The 22947-nt window shown below is 38.5% G+C and overlaps 1 protein-coding gene across 1 annotated transcript in view; it reads left to right on the forward strand.

Moving 5' to 3' along the window:
* The window catches only part of TGFBR3 (transforming growth factor beta receptor 3), a 106735-nt gene that overhangs the window by 21807 nt on the left and 61981 nt on the right, over window positions 1–22947 (forward strand). The window contains exon 3 of the mRNA XM_015870365.2: window positions 19337–19521. Coding sequence (XP_015725851.1) covers window positions 19337–19521 — 185 coding nt within the window. The remainder of the gene's footprint in view (window positions 1–19336; window positions 19522–22947) is intronic.

A 22947-nucleotide genomic window follows, 5' to 3' on the forward strand; every position in this document is an offset into this window, starting at 1 on the left:
TTCTAATGAAACTGTTCTGAGCATTGAGTTGCTTAATGGTGTTGTTAAAACCTATATGCAGGAAAAAAACCTCTCTAAACAGCTTATTTTTCTCTGTTTGTTTCAACAGCATAGAATGACTATATAAAAGTATTCAACCAAAAGCTATCTGAGATTTCAGGTAAACTGATTAGTTTTTTCAGGTAAACAGATTTGCTAACAATTTTTTTTTCTTCTTTTTTTCCTTTTCTTTTTTTTTCCTGGCTTCAAGGAATCCTAGAATGTAGTTTCCCTTTCTCTAGAAAAATAATAATGCACTTGAGATGGTTTTTTAGGTCAAGTGCTTATGGGTGTCTATGATTTGATGAGATTGCTCTGTGAAAAAGTAGAATGAAATCTGGGTTCACAAGGGAACATTTTTTGAACAATGAATCAATGCTTTCTGGCCTATTGGACTGGATTTATCAGTGAGGGGAGACCTCATTACTTTCTATAACTACCTGAAGGGAAGTTGTTGTGAGCTGGGAGTTGTCCTCTTCTCTTGTGTAACTGTTGATAGGACTAGAGGGAATGGTTTCAAGCTGCACCAGGGGAGATTTAGGCTGGATGGTAGGAAATACTACTTCTCTGAAGGAGTAGTCAGGCAGTGGAATGGGCTGCCTAGGGAGGTGGTGGAGTCACTGATTCTGGAGGTGTTCAAGGAACACTTGGAGATTATGTTGAGGGATGTGGTTTAGTGAGAACTATTGGTGATGGGTGGATGGTTGGACTGGATGATCTTGTAGGTCTGTTCCAACCTTGGCAGTTCTGTGATTCTGTGAACATGCTGCGCAAGGGCTGTAGTGAAAGCAAGGCAACTCACATAATTACTTCCTTTCAATGGGATACTATGACTGTAATGTGTGCTATGCTTTGTCTCTCTCTTCCTTGCAGCATATTCTTCCTCCCGTGTCTAGTACCTGACTGAATCTGTCTGTATCTAACAAATCTGTTTTCTTATAATGTGATTCCAACACTAATTAGTATTTGATGCCTTTGTAAAACTCCTACAGCAACTGGTACAGCAACTGGTACAGACTTTTTAAACAACCACCTTTCTAATTTTCTGGATGATCTCAAATAATCTCAAATATGAGATTCTCTTACAATACTCTGTATTCACCTCACTGAAATCAAATACCGTGATTATTCTTTCTTTGGTTGTTTGTATCCTGAAGTCTTTGGTGTCCCATTAGAAAATACTGATGCCACTCTTCAGTTGATTGGCAGGGATATATATATTTTTTCCAAGCAATTATGCAGTTGCCCTTACACTCGACCATGTAATCTCTCTTGTAGTGATGCAGTGTTTGAATTGCCTGTGGATTGTATGAGCAGAAAAGCACAATGAATCTTATGAAATTTTAATTAAAATAATGGGTCTTAACTTCATGGATGTGGATATAAGTTTTACCACTGGACCACTGATAGGAAGAACAAGTTTCAGCCTGGCTCCCATTGCTCATGTGAGAGCTTTTGAAGCCCCAGAAGAGTTGTTTGTTTTCCCTGGACCATCACAATTGCTAGAGCAAACACAGGAGCACCCTTGACAATGGGTGGCCAGGGCGGGTGGGCCTCCCTTTTCTATAGAGTTACTCCCTTTCTCTATAGCAGCCTATGTTTGTACTAGATCAAAACCAAATTTCCACTTACAGAAGTGTGGTATCAAAGTTTTGCCAAAGTCTTTTGAATATCTGTTGATCTGTGGTTCACCTGGTGGTGGTTAGGCATCGACCCTTAAGTAAAGCATTCCCAGCCAAAAATGAAGCATGTGGCAAAGAAGTTTACAGCTGGCATAGGTACACCACTTACCCTAAAAGTAAAAGCAAAACTGACAGGTGTTTTTTAAAAATTCATGTGACCAATGTAACAGTATCTGTAAAAAGGATTTGCCAACTTAATATAGTTTCCAACAATGAAATATGACACATTATGGAAAGGAAATGCACCACTGTACCACCAATAGCATTGACGTTTGCACGCTTTTCCTTTTAAAACTGAACAGTGGGAGAAGACTTACAGTAACTTCACCAGGTCCTGTGTAGGATTCTTTATTTGCTTTTGTTTGTATTAAATTGCCTTTTATTTAATTTCCAGCTTCTGTCAGGTTAGACAGATTATCAGAATCTCTTGTTTGTTCCTCAAAATAAAAACTAATACTGCTTATGGATCCATTTAAATGGGTTGTTTACGTGTTACATTCTTCTACAAAAATAATTGTAATAACTGAAAGGTAATAATTTGTGTACGTGAGATGCATAGCAAGGGTTGCCTTCAGACTCTTACCAATTCCAGCAAAACAAACTGGTACAAACCGCCACTACAATGTGCTGACTCAGTGACAGCTTTTATGTGTGTCTTGTGTCTGACGGGAAGATATATTACTCATCTTGTTTAATAACCTTTCTTGGGGACTGTTTCAAAGCATACAAAGCATGCATGAGGCCCCACAGCCTGCTGACTCCACTGCAAAGTTATTTTACATCTAGTAAGTTCCAGGATAGTGTCTGCTTTCCAAATAATGCTGTACTTTACTGATGGTACTTGAAAACATAAGTTAGAGTCATGGTGCCAAGTTATTCTGAAATTTTCACTTTAAGATTTCTCTTCACTTGCACTGTAAGTAGAGCTGTTGTGTGCCTTGCGGGAAGGAAAAAGACTCACTGAGGAATCTAGTTCCATGGCAAGAAACTTTCTGTGAGCTTGCAGTGAAAGCGTCCTTACTCCTTTCAAGCTTGCTGTTATTCTGTGGCCAGCATGATAAAATGTTGTCTACATGTGCTTTGTCTTGTTGGGCTGTTCTGGAAGCATCTGGAGGTTTTTCTGCTGAAAAAGATGACTGAGTTGGCAGCCCCACCATTCCCAGGATCCCCTTTGTGCCCCCTCACCTCTGGGAGTGCCAAGGAAGCTCTGGGACTTCTTCAGGCAAGCCATGAGGCATGTGTTGAAGTCTTACCTTAGAGCAAGTTGGATTGCAGCACCCATGGGATCTCAGGAAGAGAACCTGCTTTAGCAGGGGGTTGGAATAGGTGATCTCCAGTGGTCTTTTCCAACCCCTACTGTTCTGTGACACAATTCTGTAACTGTTACAGATGTGCATGTGAACATTTATGTTTTTGTGAAACTTGAGTCAGCTCTGAGGTTCTGAGATTCCTTTTTTCAGGCAACAGTGACGTTCCAATATGTGCCTTATATACGCTGTTAAAGTTGGGCATCCTTTGTACAATTTCCCTTTTCAAATATGACAACAAAGTAAAAGCTAGAAAGATTAGCTGAGGTGAAGAGCTATTGTGTTTTCATTCAGGGGCCATCTCAGTTCTCCTTTTGTATCTGATGCTGGCCTTGGAGTATTTGCTGTACTCGTGTCCTGGACTCAAATTATTTCCAACTTATTAATAGTTTCACAAATGCATTTAACAGTGAACTGCCTATGTGCATGCTCTTTTTGGTTACATTTAACAAGCAGATGGTTGGTGCATTAACAAAATGTGGATGCTGTTAACTCTTGCAGAATCACATCTCTATGGTTCTCTAAATGTCCTTGTCAGAACTGTACAGAGCACAGAGCAGTGGATATGTGCTTAATAAAGGAAGGAATTATCAGAGCGAAATTAAATCTTTTTGTATTTTGGAAGGGAAGAAAGAGGTTTGAAAAGCAGGACTTGAATCTTTTCCTGGGTAGAAGACACTTGTGTGGTGGCATTTAGTAAGAAACTCCTTTTCCCACGAGGGAAAAGAAAAGAGACATTAGAGATTCGTTTAAGTTACTTGACTGATATGGCAAACGGTCTCTTCAGAGAGATTTCTCAACTGAAAAAAATTACCTGTTCACTGCAAATGATTTTGTTTTGCTGTAGGGTTTATTTAATTTCTAGTGGAGGGCAGAGAAGATCAGGCAGGCCAAATTAGTGTTTTATTTTACAATTAAACTCTTTTATGATTATTTTAGTGGTTTTTTAAAATCTCAGCACTGGGGAAGTTCACTCCATCAAAATGTATGTTTTAGATGATGAAAACCATGCTCGTCCAATGATGTTGCTTCTTCTCATCAACGAATGAGAGACGCAAGTGTAGGATATATACAGCCAGACCTTTCTGCATGTGGCTACCATCTGCGTGAGCCAGATTACTCCCTATGAATCAGGCTTACAATATGCGTGCTCTCTGTTTTGTATAAAGATCTGCTCCCAAGTTGTTTAGAGTCATCCTTTCTCACTCTCCATTTAATCTTTTCTCTGGCAAATCTCCCATAGACCTCATCTGGATTCTTGCCTGATTAAGGACTAAAAGCTTGACCCTGTGAGATAATAAAAACCCCACCATCCCCACAAGGATCCACAGATTTCAATGGGAGTTGAAGGCAGTATGTGCTGCTTAAGTGTTCAGCGTATATGCTAGGTTTAAGGTAATGATTTCAGCACTTGGCTGGGTTACAGTACACATACTTACTGGCCCTAACTTGATTTAGCTGCAAGTATATTGCCATTATTTTAATCCTCCGTGGAAAGGAAAACACTTGCTCTTTCTGTAGATTTTGTGGCTTATTCAGAATGAATTTTCATTTTTTGAATGTGTATGTTGAGATGTTCCTCAGCAGAAAATTCCAGTTTATTGGTATAGTTCTCTTGGAGCTGTTTTCCTAAAAGCAGGATCCAAGAGCGCAGATTTCCTTTGTGAAGTTGAGGCCATTAAATTCTAAGATTTAGGAAGGGTTGTAACTTCAACTCTTACTGCACACAGCCTTCCAAAATGATTCAGTGTTTCCTTAAAAGATTCCGGTATCTCCACGTTTTTGTGGAAAAACAAAAGAACACAAAGCTAATTATCACATCCCGGAAGCAAACACATTACAGCATTAGGCTATATTATAAGATAACAAATGCAACTGACCTTCAGCTGTTTTTCAACTTGATTTTGATAGCGTGTACTACCCCAAAAAAGGACATTTCATTATAAAAGAAAAACAAAACCCCCAAGGAACCTCATGGTTCAGAACAGGGAAAGAAATATTGAAATTTACACACAATCTTAATTAGTTTTTAATTTTGAAAAAGAATATGATGCAGCTTACATCACATAACTTGATGTAAGAAAAAATAGTTTTTAATATTGTAATACTGCTCATAGCTTTGAGTTCTACTGCACTAGGCATAACAAGGGGCCTGAAACTCAGTATTAAGATGGAGAGAGAATCCTTAAGACAGAAGTTTCTTGAGTTGAATACTACAGTAAAGATTCAGGATGCTTCCTATGCTTTTTTTTTTTCTTTTTTTTTTTAAAATTATTTTTTTTTGTTTTTTTGTGGTGCATATAATCATTTTTATTCTTCAAATCCTATAATTGGTTTCATATGATGTTTATGGTGCTGGTTTATAATTCAGTAGTCTCTGGTCAAACAAGATAAACCTTGTCTGTTAAAACACATCATGCTTGTTGCTTTCCTGCAGTGTGGGCTTCTATTCTAGTGACCTGGTGAGACATGATAATTATGCAGATAGGAATAGCTGTGCTTGGATGCTTGCAGATCAAGAGACAGAATGGATATCCTTTTGCTAAGGTCCAAGTGATGCCTGCCCAAAGAGATTGGAAAAAAGTAGAAAACAAAGACTGGTAAAGGTACTTGTGAACATGTAGCAGGATGTGCTTGATGATATGAACCAATAAATTTGTGTTCACTAACTTTTGTTATAGTTGCTCAAGGAAGTAAATGGAGGATTTGAGTGGGAAGAAAAGAAGGGAGAAGTTTGGAAGAGGTAACTGTTGAGCAATAACTTCCCAGTTCAGTTCTTCCTTAAATCTCACTGACACTTTAATTTCAGTAGAGTTTAGTGAGTCGGTTGCTTCCCATTGTTGTGGTTTTGTACTTTGTGGCTGCACTGCTATGTTCAAAGTAGAAGATGAGGCAGAGCCTGTGACTTGCAAACTCTGGCCAGGAGTTGTATGGTTACATATTCACATCTTCAGTTTCTCTTCCATGAGGCCTGTTTTTGGCTTGTGGTTTTTTTTTTTTTTTTTTTTTTTTTTTTTTTTTTTTTTTTTTTTATTTTTTAAGTAAGATTTGATTGACTGTTAAGTTGTGTTTTTCACATAAAGCAGTCAAAGAGAGCATGCTGTGTTAGGTAAACAGAGTTAATTTGAGCTGTCATTTAAAAGCCACTGAGTGGCAAACTCACCCTTTGAACTGCTAAATTTCTTCTGCCTTATAAATTAATGGTAATAATGTTAACAGATTGTAAAGGGGAAAATATGGCCATCTTGTCATGCTAGTGCAAACTATTTGTCTCACACGTGAAGTTGCTCTTTAAATGGTAGTTACGTATTTAGAAAACCTGCATTTATTTTGTCAGGATGAAACATTTCAAAAGTTTCAGATTCCTGAATCACTGAAAGAAAGCACTCTGAAAGAAGCTTCTTGTAGGCTTGTAGATTGACCTGACATTTTTGGTTCAGAGCATCTTGTTTTTAAGATAACTTCATGGTAATTATGGCAATGTTGAATTCTGGTGAAATGGCTTATGGACTAGGGGAGGGTTGGTTGTTTTTCATATGTGTGTGTTAGCTTAGGAACTGTGTTTAATATGTAACATCATATGGAACATTTTACAGAGTCTGTTGTCAGAGTGTGGTGCAAGCACTGAGCTTGTTCAGGTATTACTGCTGTGACTCCTGCCAGCCCCTTGGTGTGAAGCATCAGAAGAGGGATTTCTAAGGCCACTTGACCTCTGTGCTTGTATTCCACTCATCCTGTTGAGTCAGCCTTACTAGAGGACAAGGTTCAACTTTTTCCCGTTCTGGAAGGAAAAAACAAAGGCAGTTTCTACTTTACTTAGCCATGACCCAAAGACAGTTGGCTTTAAGAGCAGATCTACTTAATTGTCTGAATGTTGACAGTTTTATAAAAGCAACAGCAGAATATCAGAAAAAAAAACCCACATGCATTTGATATTATACCAAGCAAACTGTATCAAATCATCTTACACTGTAAAAATGAAGAGTGGAAATGGATGTGACTTTTGTCATTCTAATTCTGTGCTTATGATTGAGACTTTCTGGTCTGTGTGTGCTGGCTCTGACCAACTGCCTCTGTGTGCTACAGCCTGGTGTCTGTGCTGCCAGTACCTGGCAGCTGGTGGTCACTTTAGCAGTGACCTAGCAGTGATGCTACAGGCATTCAGGCAGAAAGTATTCAGACACTAAGATGCAGGCGATGTGTAGATACAGAGATGTGTGGTAGTTTTAAAATCTGTGTCATCTCAAAATCATGCATTTTGTCATATTCGAAACTGCTGTAACAGTAATGTGGTAATTATTAAAATCTGTGAAACAAACAGGGTTAACTCATGTTCTGTTGAATCAGAACAGTGATTGTAACTTTCTGATCCTCATTTTTAGCTTATTTTTAACAGAACCCACCCCCTTCCCACCACCCTGAAAGCTGCTTGTAGAACCAGATTTGATTAGAGGGTGATGAGACAAAGGGATCTGACAGTGCCTTCAGTCTCCTCAAAAAATTGACTGAATACAGTGTGTTAGGTTACTTCTACAAGAGTAAGTAGTTCTGTGGTATCAGAAGGACTGTGCCATGGGATCTGAAATATCTGAATGGCTAAAGTTACGAAATATCCATTTACTCGAGGACTAAAATTGTTCCAGCTTCAGACTTCTCCCACTTCTGGTCTGTTACTGCTACATCTAAGATGATTTTTGCAATGTAGCTGCAAGCTGTTTCCAGGACCTTAATTCAGGAAATGAGGAGGAGAAGGGTCATGCTGAAAGGTGCTATGGTTACCTCTGATGGAGGCGGCAGCCCCAGCCTCGCTGTCTGTCTGAGATGCTAACAGTGGGCTTGGAGGAAGGCTGGGGAAGGAAGCAGTAGCGGCCTTGGCTCATGACTACAGTGTCCTGCCATCATAAAGGGTGGGTTTAGTAATACTGGAGAAAGTGTGCAACATCACTTCAGGAAAAGCTTTCATGCTCAAAATCAGAAGTCTCCTGTGTGCTTTTAAAAGTGGGACAAACACCATCACATGACTTAAGTTAGACCTCTCTCATTTCCACTAGGTTTTTATTCAAAATATTTATTCTCCAACGCTGTCACACCGATATTATATATCTTAGCAATCCTTTGCATGAAGCTTGTTTATTAATCAAGGCATGTGCTAAACTGTGGTTTCACTGGTTTTGCATTCCTCTACTGGTAGCTATGTATGTACAGGTTTGTCAGATCCGCCATCGTGATGACTTAATCATTGGAGTCTGTCCCTGTCATCCCATGCAAATGGAAGAGCATCCTGTGTACATGAGGTGCAGAGCCTTCCTCACTTTATCTGTACCTGGATGCCAAGCCCAGCATTTGCCATTTACCAACCAGCTGTCCTCCACCAGGGCCTGTGCTTCCTGGTATGGCTCAGCTCATACCTCTGCTCCAGTTCACAGTGCCCAGCTGCTGCATCTGCCTCTATCTTCACCCTGTTGTGCAACCAAGCTGCTGTGCTTCTGCCCTCACCTGCCCATGGGATGTGTGGTGCAAGGGCTCCCATGTCCAGGGCACAGAGAGATGTTGCTATTTCTGCAGACAGTTTTTGTTTGTTTGTTTGTTTTTAGTGTCCGTCTTCTGAATTTTCTCCTCCAGAAGATATATAATAGATTTTCAAATTTCAAGCACTAATTAAGAGCAGTTATAAAAGATGACAACTACTGGACAGCACATGCAAGCACATGCCCTATTTTTCAGCACTAAAATTGTGTGAGGGTCATCCTTTTAAGTGGTTTTCTGAAGTTTGTTGTTTTATGTGCTTTTAAATATAGTAAGCCAAATCCCTGCTGCTGTCTTGAAGAGTTTTCATGGTTTTGCTGATCTGTGTGGGCCATCATGGCTGCAACCAGCCAACACAGTTTGTGCTCACATGGTTAAAAATGATGACCATAGGAATTAGCATGCAGTGGTAAGCAGCATGGGTAAGAGCTATTGCTGTGGTAACTTTAAGGTTGTTTGTGTCTCTGCTTTAATGGTGCTTCTGTTTTAAACAGAAAATGCAGCTGCACATTTCAGTAGACCTTTTTTTTTGTTGTTGTTTTTGCAATGGTTTGCTTGTTTTGTTGAGGGTTAAAATCTTTTTGTATCTGACCTTGTCCCATAGGAGGAAATTGAGCTTTGCTTTTGGTGGTATTTAAAGCCCTATTTTAAAGGTTCTAGTCTGTGGACTTTGGAGAACAAGAAGAAAAAGAACTTTCAAAGATGTTACCTGATGCTGTTCTTTATAAATGTTGTCAGATGCCCACAGAACTGTTTTAATGTAGAAGCTTACTATTTAGCTTAAGATATCTAAGTGTGTGTGTGATTTATGGTATTATGTGCATTTATTAAGAAGCTTGAAAGCTAAGGTAATAAGGGGCTTTAATTATTTTAAACAAAAATGTCACTGTGGAAGAGAGTGTTGAGGAAAAACCGACATACATGGAAACAGAAGATAAATACTTCCAAGCACCCAAGTTAGATCTGTTGTTCACCATACTCTAGAATTTGTTTGCATATATTTTTCTTTGCTCTAAGCTGGTTGGTTGGGATGGTTTCAAAGGTTTTTAGAATATGGAGAAGCTAAAATAGGATAAAGAAAATGTAGTTACCCAGATCACTTAAGAGCTTCTGAGCCATCAGTGACCTGTGGACCATGGCTGCAGGAGAGCTGCTCTGTTACATTTGTAGCTCTTGCTGGAGATTCAGTTGCAGTCTGAGCCACCTCAACCAGCGTGAAATGGCACCAGTGTGGTCCATCCCCCTTGTCTGAGCTGTCTGGAACTCAGAGAAACGCTTGCCAGCATTTAGCTGTCTGGCGTTTGTGTGGATGCTGCGTTCCCCTGCCATGACGATGCTGTCCTCAAGTCCAGGAGAAAGCAAGGGCTTTATGGGCATTCCTCAACACTGTTGTGTCCACATTTTTAGGCACAGACAGTTGAACAATTTTAGGTACAGAGTCCTTAACGAAAAACGAGCTGGAAAATGAAATCAATTGCTTAAATCTAAATAGTGTAGCAGGGCATATTCCATGACTGATTTATTTACTGATCTTTACATGGAGGTTATGCTGAGGAAGAGTACAGTTGCTCTTGTGCTTTTTTTCTTTTGTTTTGTTTTATAATATATATATTTCCCCTTCAATAGGAGAAAGAAAGTTTAAGTATTTTGAGGAGGGGAGGATTTGTTTTCCTTAAGCTCATGACATGGATCAGTTTTCAAGGTTTGTGCAGTGAGATGTTTAGTGATACTGAACATATCCTTTAAGGGTCAGCTGTAGGAATTCAGCCTTCAACTGAACTCACAGTCTTGTTATTTTTAATTAGAAATGGGCTGGTGTTCTTTAAGTTACAGAGCAGTCTTCCCCCAAGCCTGTGTGGTTTTGATTTTTTTCTTTCCTTTGGCTTCTGATGTTTCTGAGGCGCTTCTTTAATCTTCCCTGATATCCTTGAGGTGGCTCTCATCAGCCATTTGATAAAGCTCTGGACATAATGAACTCCTTTCATTGCATGGTATTATCTCTTAGACAACTGATATAGTGCTATGCATTTTTGAGGAAAAGAAGAGCTGTGTACTTAGTTCTGAATTGAAGCTGATAGGGATGAAATGTGTGACTACTTGGGTATATGAAAAACTATCACAAAAATTTTTGAAGACATTCTGATCTGAATATAAAGAGGAGAACAAAAGAAACAAAACAAAATCCTTCCTGACCTCTATAGCAAGTGAACATGTTCTATGATCTTACTATTATTATGTATTTTGATACCTTTGTCTCTACCTATTGGTGGTACCTGCAATGAGATACCAAATTATATAGATCACTGGTTCATCACAGAAAGGTAATTCCTCTGTTCCTCTCCATGGTGTAGTATCAAAGCAAGACCACAGCCCATGGTAATGACATGAATTTTATTGTCAGTTTCTTGCATAATTCAGCATTTTTCTTTGTTTGAAAATGATTAGAACTTGTATCAGTGTACAAAGAACTGAAGTATACATTTGCAATTTAAATAGGTAACATTTTGCTGAAAAAGGGAGACTTGGAGAACTTATTTTCTTGGTTAAGCAGAGACCACTGAGGTGTGATCGAGTATTTCATGTGTGTTTGTGCGTGGTATCTGATGATGCATGAATTCCTGTGTGGCTGATCATAAAAGTAAGATTCTTTTTGAAACTGACTGTATAAAATCTGGAATTCCCATCTCTGTTATGTGTAATTTACTCATTTTCAGGAATACAGTAACAATAACAGTGTGAATAGGATGGTTTTGAAACCTGTTTTTCTCTAAGCAAGCATTTAGTTTTTATAGGTGTTTTTTCTTTCTTTCTTTCTTTTTTTTTTTTTCTTTAATCTTTTGGCCCCAATAAGGGGCTGTAATGTAAACCAAGCCAAATTCTTCCTGTCGTTGTCTGATTTAAAAAAAAAAAAAAAAAAAAAGTGTACTTCCATTCATTGTTTCCATGCAACTTCCTGTCCTTTATGCAGTAAGAAGGGATAAATCTGTGGCAATTTATGAGCTATCTCTGGGGAAAGAGACTTTCACAACAACAAAACCTTATGTGTTATTTGGAATAAAGAGCAAGGATTGCTAGAAATGGTTTTGTTTACAAATTTATTCATCTTTTTATAATAATGGTTCTGGAGACAACTTGATTAATTAGGGGGATAAAACTGAAGGCTACATTTGATTCTTCTATTCAGCCTGTTAAGATGTAATATTGCAGTTTGTTTTGTATCCTGATATAAGTATTGATGGAATTCATACTTTTCTGAAATACAGACATGTCTGGAGGGAAACCATGCCTCTGATTAATTTTTGCAGCTGTTGGGAAAAGGATAGGTGCTCCATGGGACCTGAGATTTATGTAAGAGTATCGCCTATATTTGTATTTTAGACCAATTGCTGGAAACTTGTCTCTTTTCTGCTGCTTGAGGATAAGTACGGGAAAAACTCCGCAACCATATCTGAAACAGTGGTGAACTACTTTGGTATGGAAAACAGAAGATGTACTTCCCAGGTTTATTTAAATGAATGTCAACACATTCATGCTGTTCTGTTTATACAGTTTAAAAGATGCTCTTATACTAGTGGCGTGTTTTCCAAATACTTGGGTGAAGGGATGAAAGAGAGGGAGAGCATGTGTGCATGAGTGCATATGCATTGAGCATGGAAAAATACCACAGAAGAGGTCCTGTAAGCAGTGTTTTGTTGCAAATCTCAGGAGAAGTTACGGCTCTGACAGTACTTTTGGTCAGGAATATGTGCTGCAGAAGTTACATAAAATGTAGCTCTTTGATAAAGCGATACTTTACGTGTTGCAGTACATCTGCTTTGAAAGACTTCTTTGTTTTTTAGGTACAGATGTTTGTTTTCTAAGGTTATGTCTCATGAGCTGGAACGTCTTAAAATTGTGCTCAGCAGATGTTAAACAAAATAGACTTTTCAATCTTCGCATTTTCTATTTAATTAGCTTAATATGTGTCTTATTTAGACACCTGGAGTTTTATTTTTGTAAACAAGATACTGATGTATTGACATCAACTAGCCTTGCCTTGCTTGTGCAATTATCAAAATGAGTTTTGTTTTGTAAATTTGAATGTCATTTTCATTTTTCATAAAATAGATACTTTATATATTTAGGTACTGTTCTACTCTCTTAAGTAGCAGCAGTACATTGCTGCAGAAGTTGAGTTTGATTAGATAACTCACTTCTCCAATTTAATGTGTACTAATTTTACATCCTTATAAGGACAAAATGTTGTTAGGTGCATATGTTTGAAAGTGGAAGGAAGTATTTATTGCTTACAAGATGCAATTTGTAATTTTACATCAGGAAAAATGTGAGATGCATGTATGTAACACGTGAGGCTTGGTCACCTATGCTCCAACAGGGAGATGACCCTGTTATGCATAACAGAAATGTCTAGAAAAACTGCAGGAAAATAAAGGACCAAAATACATTGCAGATAATTTAGTGTGTTGATAGATTGAAATGTTGGGCCCATATGTGGAGTATATCTGGAACAGAATTGGTGATAGTGAAATGGGAATCAATTCTAGAGTAATATTTGTGGATTAAGAACACACAGAGCAAAGTTTTCATGTAGCTTTTACACTAGAAGTCAGTGTTAAGTTGGAATGTTATCTTCCAGAAGATCATTTTCTTTTCCTTTGGAGGAAGAGGGAAAGAGCAAGAGTGCATGAAATGGAGTTACTGAAGATTAGCAGGCTTTGAGCTTTGGAATGGGGAACCTCTGTTTTTGCACATGTTTTTAATATTGTTTATGCATTTTTAACTCCATCTACAACCAAATGTTGCCATATGTATTGAATGTTTCTTAGGGATATACTTTTCTTCTCAGCTCAAGTGTTATAGCTCCCTAATTTAAATAGATACATGCCTGAGGTTTTTGAGACCCTCTACTAACTCATTTGCAGTTCTTCTTTTCTTTTGATTTTTTTTCTTTCAAAAAATGGCCACAATTTGTCCATGAACCTTTCCCTTGTAATTTTAAACCTTTCCCATTTGCCCTTGCAGTAATTCAGTCAAATCTAGTTCCACCAAAAATGCCTTTTTTTTTTTTTTTTAAACCTTTTTTTTCCCCTGATGAGAAGCCGATATGAGATGTGGCAGTAAATAACACTCCCTGAAAACTAAGGATGTGAAGGGAGGCTTATCAAGCCTTGTGTACAACAGCTATATTGTCTTTATGTTTTCAATACAAAGCCTCTATCTTTAATTCATTATTTATTTATTTATTATTTGTGCAACTGAATGCCAAGCCTTCCTTGGATATTTAGCAAATGAGACAGTGGTAAATGGGCCCACTTCCATGACCAGTAATTCTGTAGATCCTCAGAGGGATCTGTTGTTGAGATGGGACTCTTGTTGGTATTCATGTTATGATTCTATTAAACTTGGCAGCAATTAATTGCTTTTCAGTGTATTCTCCTAGCTCTGCTAGAGGGTTTGGGGATAAATTATGAGTTTTTTTGTAGTAGTTCCTCAGCCCTAAACATGTATCTTACGGTGTGGAAACACAATGATCTTGGACTCCCAAAAGAAGATGTGAGATTGCATATAGGAAGTTCAGGCTATATTTACGCTTGTAGATTCTTGATTGCCTCAATTCTGGCATATTTTTTGTATTAATGCTACCGCAGTAAAGAATCCTTTATGAGAAAAAGGATGTACAGGTGTTAACATTACTTTATAGAATACTGGCTGTATCTTTCAGAAATGAGTGGTAAAGGTTTTAGGAAGAAGTTATTAATAAGCTTGCTTGAGTGCTCTGCAATGAATTTTAAGCTTTTCAATTCCAGAGCAAATGACTTTTACTCCTCTTGTTTTTTGGAACTTTGCTGTCACTCAGAACTAGGTTTGAAGATCTCTTTCCTTCCTTCTTGTCCCAGTTGTCACTGTGACTAGTTAATATAAGAAATACCCTTAAATTAACCTTCTCCAAAAGAGCTTCTGTGGAAGTCTGGCATTTAGGCATACTGAAATCACTGCTCTGATAGCTAGCCTTCTCTAGGGCTTGCTTTTCAAAGTTAAAGTGATGAATTCTAGCAGGATCTGCAGTAATTTATATTGCTTTGTACCTGACAGCGCAGAAATCCCTGGTGTTTCTCAAGTCTGGATTTGGATTTTTTGTCTTTATTTATAATGACTGCATGTGTGTCATTGCCACATTCAAAAATTAATTAGGTTAAATCTATCGTTCTACTGAAGAGTGTTATATCCCATTGGTGTGTCTTGTGTCCTCCTGTATGACATATGGGAACCATGCTAACGTGCTTTTGAACCCACAGCAGAGATTCATGTAATTTTCAGGAGCTCATCACGCTTTTCAACTGACAACAATATAGAAATCTCCATGGTATTGCAACAGAATGTACGTTAGCATTTATTATTCAAATAAAATCCATCATAGCTCTGAGCTAGTCTTAGGTTGTATCATCCCACTTTGCTACTTACTGTGTACTCCCCTATGTTGTATTCGCTCCCTTTTCCTCTTCTTTCCTAAAACACATGTTACTCATTAGTAACATGGATGATATGGGAAACAAGAATGCTGAAATTGTACTGAATACATTCCAGATGTTCATATCAAACGAGGTTGGATCTGTGTTAAGATTTTCTTATTAATTGGAAGTAGAAAGTAATAAAGCACAGAATAGTTCTCTAAAATTCTATATTCACTAACATTTGCCATTGTAAAGCACATTTGCAGTAATTAGTTTGTACAAAACAACCTAACCTGATTTCCTTCTTCAAAAGACTTTGCAGGCATTAAACAATTAATATGTAATTGTTATAAGAGCCAGGATTTGCTAGCTAAATGCATTCATTGAATGAATACATAGTCCAAATCCATAATAGTGAAACAAAAGCCGAACACTGACTGCACGTTACACATTTGTACTCTCAGTAGAAGGAGGAGTGAATCCTGAAGGCTTGTTGCCACACAAACTGGAGCAATGTGGTTTTGTTTAGGCTTTCAGACACAAGCAAATATTGCAGAGGTGATAAACAGTTTAGTCGTGTCATAGAATGGGCTTGCTGGTTGTTTTTGGTTTTTTTTTTTTGTTTTTGTTTTTTTCCCCTCAGAGTTATAAATATACACTTTGTAGTATTTAAAGTACCTAGAAGTAGCTTTCTAGCCACAGGAAGGTGTTGTGGCAGGAAGACAGATGGAAGATCATCAGGAGGAGTCTGAGAAGAGCCAAGAAGAGAGATAGCAGTTAATTTAGAGAAAAGAGAGTTCCTGCTAGAGTGACAGTGCCTTGGAGTGGCACGAGACAAGACCTGCATGTGCAGTAGGTAGTGCTGGAAAGAAATATTACTGAGTGGTGAGTAAGTAGCTCAGATGGCACTGGGGCATGTGTAATGTAAAGAGACTAAAATAAAGCATAAATGGAGAGAAGCTGGCAGAAAGAACTGGCTCACAGTATGTACAGACTGAGTGTTGGTGGACTTTGTGGTGGACTCCTAGGAAGAGTGTGCACCTGGGACGTTGCTACACAGAAACCAATGCAAAGCTTGGCAGAGATGCAACATCTAGTGTGAGCCTCTGTTACTTAGCCCACCATAAATTCCTGTATTTGGGTAATCTGACAGTGTATGTGGTTGGAATACAGTAGAACTAGCCTTCACTAGCTATTCTGATCTCCAGCTCAACTTTCAGGGACTGCATTTTAGTAACTAACTAAAATGAACTGAAAGCAACTCTGTCAGAAGAAATAACTCCCCTTTGCCCCATCTCCTTCCCCAAAATGTTGGTTTCTTACACAGAGCTGCTCAGAAGAGCTGTGATTTAAGGGAATGGTGTACAGAGCTGACAGAAGTCACAGTGAATCAAAGAGAAAATGTTGACATGTGCACATAGTGGCAGCACTGGGAGTGTAGTTGCTCAAGGATGCAAAGGGGAAAGGAGGAGAACATGCAAGAAAGGAAGGAGATCATTTTGGGGCCTGGAGATAGGGTGGGTGCTGTGTTGCAGTGATGGTGGGTTGTTCAGTGTTGGACATGCAGCTTATCTGCCATGCATCAAGGCCTGCCCTGTGCTGGCAGGCCTGAAGCCAGCTCGTGTGCAGGAGTCAAGGGGCCATGCTCGTGTGGCCAAGGACCTATGGCAGCCAGCCCTGCAAGGCCTGGTACGCTGCTTGGGTGTGCTGCCAGCAGGGTTACATGCGTTCTGCAGGATTGCTGGCCCACCTCCAGCTTGGTTGGATAGCAGGCAGTGTGGGCATGCCTCCGTCTGCCTGTCATTGTGTAGATAAGCCTTGCTGCACGTGGTTATGCAGGATGTGAACTGCTACTCCCTCTGTGAGTGTTTCCATTTTGCAAAGGGAGCAGCCTGCCATACGGAGCACTTGGCTAGCATGTGCCTGGGGGTGCCAGGGTGGCAAGGACAGTACAGAAAGCTCAGGACTGTAAATTCACACCCAAACTTACTGGTCACTGTCATTTTCTTGTAGATGAACCTGACAGAGATGGGGAAAAATCCACATAACTTCCTCTAGTGTGGCAAACATGTATCAAATAAAGACCAGCTGGAGGGGAGGGTTGATATGTGTACTGCATGGAAACAGGTAGTCAGGAGGGGATCAAGTGCGAGGGGGAGATATTGGCTCTCTCTCCTGAACCTCTGCTAAGTAAAGTGTATGTTTTTTGTCAGCAGCTCCATTTCCATTCTGTTCCAAGTCTTATGGCTTTTTATTTCTGTGCCAGACTTTCTGATCGCTCCTTTACATAGAGGCTGCTATCTTGCCCCATACTTTTCTGGAACCTCACCCCCATAGTGCTATTTCTTTTTTGGTGTGTGTTTATATTTGTGTAAGTTTTTTCTTTCCCTGACTTTTTTTTCTCTGTTATGGTATAATCATCTTTACAAATGTCGACTCCACTCTGGTTTGCAAGAAATGCAATTCAACACACAGCTCTTGTTGTGTCAGTTCTTGGCTCTCAGTTTGTTCCCTATCCAAAAAAATGCACGTATTTGGAAATTCCTTTTATGTGCAGATTATGTAATAATTTGTTCTGCTGCAGGACTTGCCTGTCAGTGGTTGGGCTAATTGTTCTGCACTTGTACATCAGGAAAATGAGCCCTTGCTGCTGGTAGTATTTTTATTGCAAATTCTGAATGTTTCTTCAACTGTTACAAAAGGAAAAAGTATCAAATTTTATTTTATTTTATTTTACTTTTTTTTAAACTGAGTCATTTCTTGGACTGCTCTCATCTCACATGCATGTTCTTAAAAAGGAGTTAAAAGATAAACCTGCAATCCCCCACACAGCCAGTCAGTGTTAATACCAAGCTCCTCATACAGAGAGCAGGAAGTTTGTTTATCTTCTGCATCCCAAGCACAGGCATGTGTAATTTATGCCTGCAGCACTGCCTTTAACAACTGCTCCCATTCTTTGGGAGCTGGCAGGATACATAGCATGCACCAGTGGGTCTCAGGAGCAGCTCCTTCTGCAGGACAAGGCATGCATAACCCAAGGCACTGTGGAAGTATTATCGTTCTCAGTGGCCTTGTTTTTTCTATAAAATGTCTGTTTTAAGATGGGTTTGACTTTAAATGGCCAGTTTCTACCTGTATCTTGAGTGAACTGTCTTTTTAACCAGCAAAGTGTAGGTCAGTCTTAATATAACTAAACATGTGCACCCAGGTCAAATAATCTCTAGTGCTAGCTAGACTGCTGGATGTAGATTTCACAAAAACAGAAAGAGCTCTGCGATTTGATCGTTTAAGCATTTTCTTTCACTGTGAACTTTTTATTAATATTATTAATAATATATATATATATATTTAAAGAAATATTTTAATTGTAGTTATATGCCAGCCAGAGAAATCAGGATTCTGTTTTGTGGTTCTCCTTTATATGGTGGAGCATTTGAACGGACCGGTTTCTCTAATTCTTAACTAACTGACTGTGGTGCAAATTAGGAGTTAAGTCAATTGCTGTTCTCCTGTGACCTCCTGAATCCAAAACATACTGTATCTGTTACTGTCAGGGGTAGGTTTGAGCCATTTTGGAAAAGCAAGACTGCTTTTCATAAATATTTGTCTTGCTTTAGTTTCCTGAGATATAGTTCAAATGTAAACTTGTCCGTATGTTTCAGCTTTTGCTCTATTTGTATCACATCACACTGTCTCACGTACTATATGAGAGTATGGCACTGCATCATGCTCTGGTGATTATTTAAAAGGGCGTACACTCTGTTTTGGACTAGATATCTCTTATCAGTGTAGATAATTGCTGTCAGACATAAAATAGACTCAGTAAACAAACATTTCATCTTATCATGTGATAAACATCTGTTTTGTCCAATGTATTTGAATGACATTCACCATAAATCAGCAGTGCTTCAAAAGCAACAAATGCAACTTGCCCAAATCCTTCCTGCTGGGATTACATTATAGTAGAGATTAATTTTTCATTGTTATATATACAGAGTTGCATTTTTTAGTGTTTGGAGATAACAATGTTTGACATAAGCAAATAATTCATATCTAAGACTAACCAATTCCTCCTAACCACCCTAACTGCTCTTTTTCTCCCTCAGGGTATTTTAAATTTAGACTTTCAGAGAGAGAAATAAATTAACAATTTTGCATACTTAGGAGAATATGCTAAATTAAAATTTGTTCATAATGTAGATAATGAACATGATGTTTCTGTTTGTGTTCCCATTGGTTTTGTGACCAAAAGGGACTTGATTATTTGACAGATGTAATTTATGAACTGCTTTTTTCTCTAAATGTTATGCATCCGTCTCTTTCTCTGCAGGTCCTGTGCCAAAGAGTGAGTGTGTGCTATCCCCTGTTAACAGTTCGCACCCAGTCCATGCCTTGTTGGAGAGTTTCACAGTCTTATCTGGCTGTGCAAGCCGAGGCACAACAGGCCTACCACAAGAGGTGCACGTCCTCAATCTCAGAAATCCTGAGGAAGGTCTTGACCATCATGAAAGAGAGGTAAAGGAGTAATTGCCTTTCTTCCAGATCCATGACTTAGAAGCTGTCTGCAAATGGGATTGGTCTAAATTTATTTCCAGAACTGTGAATATCTAGACAATACAAAGAAGCATGTGCAGTTTGCATTGGTATTATCCACATATGCTTTGCATGTCATAGGAGTAAACTACTTCCATACCCTGTAATTCTTTCCGTCACCTTTCACAACCATGAAGTATAGTTTAAAAAGTTGGTGGGGTGGGCAAAGGAAATCAGAAACAGATTGGGATCTACAAGAGGCCTTTACAGAATTGGCTGTCTTCAAAGCCGGATCATTTACCTAAATGTGTTGTAAATTAACATGAATACCTTTGGATCCTTGCCATGACCACTATAAACAAATACTATAGTTCATATTCTTTTAGCCCTGTAATACATTCTTAGTGCTTCACTGAGTGGGGAATGTTGAGCAGATAGCAAGTGTTGCTGACTATGATAGTTCTTAAGTACAGTCCAATTACTTATTTATATACACTGCACTTGGAGAGACTGGCAAGAACTTAAACTGCTCTGGATGCAGCAGCAGGAGAAGAAAGTTTTTGATGTTAACTTCTGCAGTGCTGTTGTTTACTATCAAAACCAAGTGCTGAAGTGAAAAGAAAACATTGCATGCCACAACAGCTGAGTTTCTTAGTTCAAGTTCCTACAGTTATTACACACACAAATCCTGAGCACTGTTTCCCGTGAGAGCAGCATGTGTGTGCACAGTTAGAATTAGTGATGAAAGAACAAAGATGATGTTCCATCATATGGAAGCTTAGCAAAAGAGAGTCTAAATCTGTGCTGGCGGAACTTGTAAGTGAAATCTTTTATAGTGTGTTCAATTCAGGCAGATACTCTTGGCCATAATCAGTTTTTCCTCTGATTTCAATAGCAGCCTTGTTGGGTTTGTACTGTATTCAACTCAATGTTCAATGTATGCATCTGTGCAACTTCAGCTGTTGTATACATTTTTGGTATTTACGCTGCATGAAAGGTCTAGTGTATGATTAAGAAGAAGGTATTTATTGTTTTATTCAGTAGGCATCTCATTGATTGCCCTTAATAAAAAAATTCAGATCAACTTCAGTTCAACTGCCATTAGATGAATAGAAAAATAATATTCTTTTCTGAGAATGACGATCAGAGATTCTATTGTTGTTATCTTAAAATTTGTAAGGCACTGGGCTGTTGTGAATGACTACACCTACCTTTTTTACAGGCAGCTTTTTAGGCATGAAAAACTGAAGTTGAAACCTGTGCAGGGTAGTTTCTTATGGAAACTAAAAGCTTTATGTAGTTCTGCTGTGCATTTATTAGTGCCTTTCTCTGTCACTCAGGAACTTTTAAATCTATTGGCAAGTTTTAAACAGATTTACTCTGACTTGTAGGTCTCACAAGGTAATCACAAGTTCTGTTAAATAAATGTAGAAGAGTGCCATCAATGGGGGAACCTGATGGTAGTGTTAATCCTTAGTGGTCAAAGAGTGCCTGAATGTGAGGTGAAATAGACTAAACCTGGAGTCTGCACCTCTTAAGGGGCCAGAATGAATCAACTGCAAGGTTTAAATTTGCATGAAACTAAATTTTACTGTATTTTGATGCTCTTAGAATGAATTGCATAGCAGTGCAGTTTCTACAGTTATGCACGCACAGCATGAACTAGAGTCACATACAGAGTAGGCTGCAGGCTGTGCTAATACTAATTGTCTTGACAGAATGATAGAATATTTAAATACTTGGCTTTGCATAAAAATTAGTTATTGTCTAGGAGAAGGGTACTGCACGTGCCTGTTCTAACATATTTATGTTATGAAAGCAGTTGGCCCAAACAGTCTTTTCTGTATACTTCTGTTGTATACTAAGGTGATGGGCATAGAATATATTTCACAATTTGTGGCTCTTAGTCACCTCCTCCCAGCTGTTTTCCAGTTCCAGCCCTCAGAAATCACTGCTCTGAAAATGAATGGAAAGCTACAGCAGGGCTTGCTAGTGACAGTGAAGAGCAAGAGAGCATAGGCAACTTGGAAAGACCAGATTTTACTTTTAGGACCAGCATCTGAAAACAAAACACAATTATCTTCTCCATTATTGTACAAAACAACTCCAAGTGCCCTTTTATCTTGAAGAAGAATTTCCCATCGTGTCATGTGAAATTAATTGGGTTTACTAGCTGAGGTTTTTCCTGTTGCCTGTAAATACCAATAGAAAAGATAGAGACATTATTAGAGATAGTATGCTCCAGTATAAAAATACTATTTTTTTTTGACAGTACGCCAGGTAGAATCTGCAACATCAAAATCACTTAAAATAAATCACTCATTCATTCAGTCAATGGCTGAAATTTTGGTAATGTGAAATGCAAGGTCTGAAAATCTCTTAATTGAGGGCTTTATTTAGAGGAGAAGGGGAGACTGGGCTTTGTTTTGAACCTGCCATGTGCTAGATGCTGCTGAATTATGAGTCTCTTACATCCTGGAAGGAGGGTAAATCTCCTATAGCAAATTTTTTGGATTAGATTCTCTTGAAGTTTTCCTGGTTCTCTTGAATGTGCAACATACATGTTTAATTAATTTAATTTGCTTGGCACTTGTGTACAATGGACAGACAACAGATATTCACAAACTTAGGAAGGATGGCTGATGTAGGGTAAGGGCACGACAGAGGTATGTGTTCCCCTGTTACATGTGAAGACTTCTTTTATTAATGATTAATAAGGTTTGTCTACTTTTTTCTTCCCTGGAAGCAAGATTAAAAAAAAAAAAGAAGAAGAAGAAAAGCAAGACCAGAAGTGCGTGGGGTTATGTATTCTGAAATTTGCAAATCTAAATTGATAACCTGGCGCTTTCAGGGTAGGACTGACATCTCATAGATACAAGGTCATACCATGAAATGCTGCAATCGTGTCTCTGGTCTCCTAGGAATTTATATGTATTTTATGTTTTTAATCTTGGTTGATAGGATGCCTTGTTTGTTGAGACTGTCAAGACATTTTCTTCAAGAAAGAACCCCAAAAATTTCAGTGTTTTTGAAGTATTTCTTAGAACTGTCTTTTATGGCACTTCATGTTGGCTGTGCTTTATCGTAGGAAATAGGATACGGGTGCGTGTAATAGCCACAAGTGTTTTTATTGAGCTTGGCATGAAAAATGCAAGCCTTCTTTGTTTATTTTATTTGATCAAATATTCCTGGGGAAGTGAGAGCATGTGTGCATTTCTCTACTGATCTGGGGCTCAGCTGAAAGCCAGAACTGCCAAACACTTACAGGAACTTTCTCTGTGGCTTTTGGTGTCCTTACTGCTCAAGTTTCCTAGTTTTCAGAACAGCTTGCTTTCTTGTGAGGCTATTCATTCTGAGACAGAATTGTTGTGATTCTAGCAATTTGCACCAGAAAAATGAGTATAGAAA

The sequence above is a fragment of the Coturnix japonica genome, chromosome 8, assembly GCF_001577835.2.
Source record: "Coturnix japonica isolate 7356 chromosome 8, Coturnix japonica 2.1, whole genome shotgun sequence".
Taxonomy (NCBI): Eukaryota; Metazoa; Chordata; class Aves; order Galliformes; family Phasianidae; genus Coturnix; species Coturnix japonica.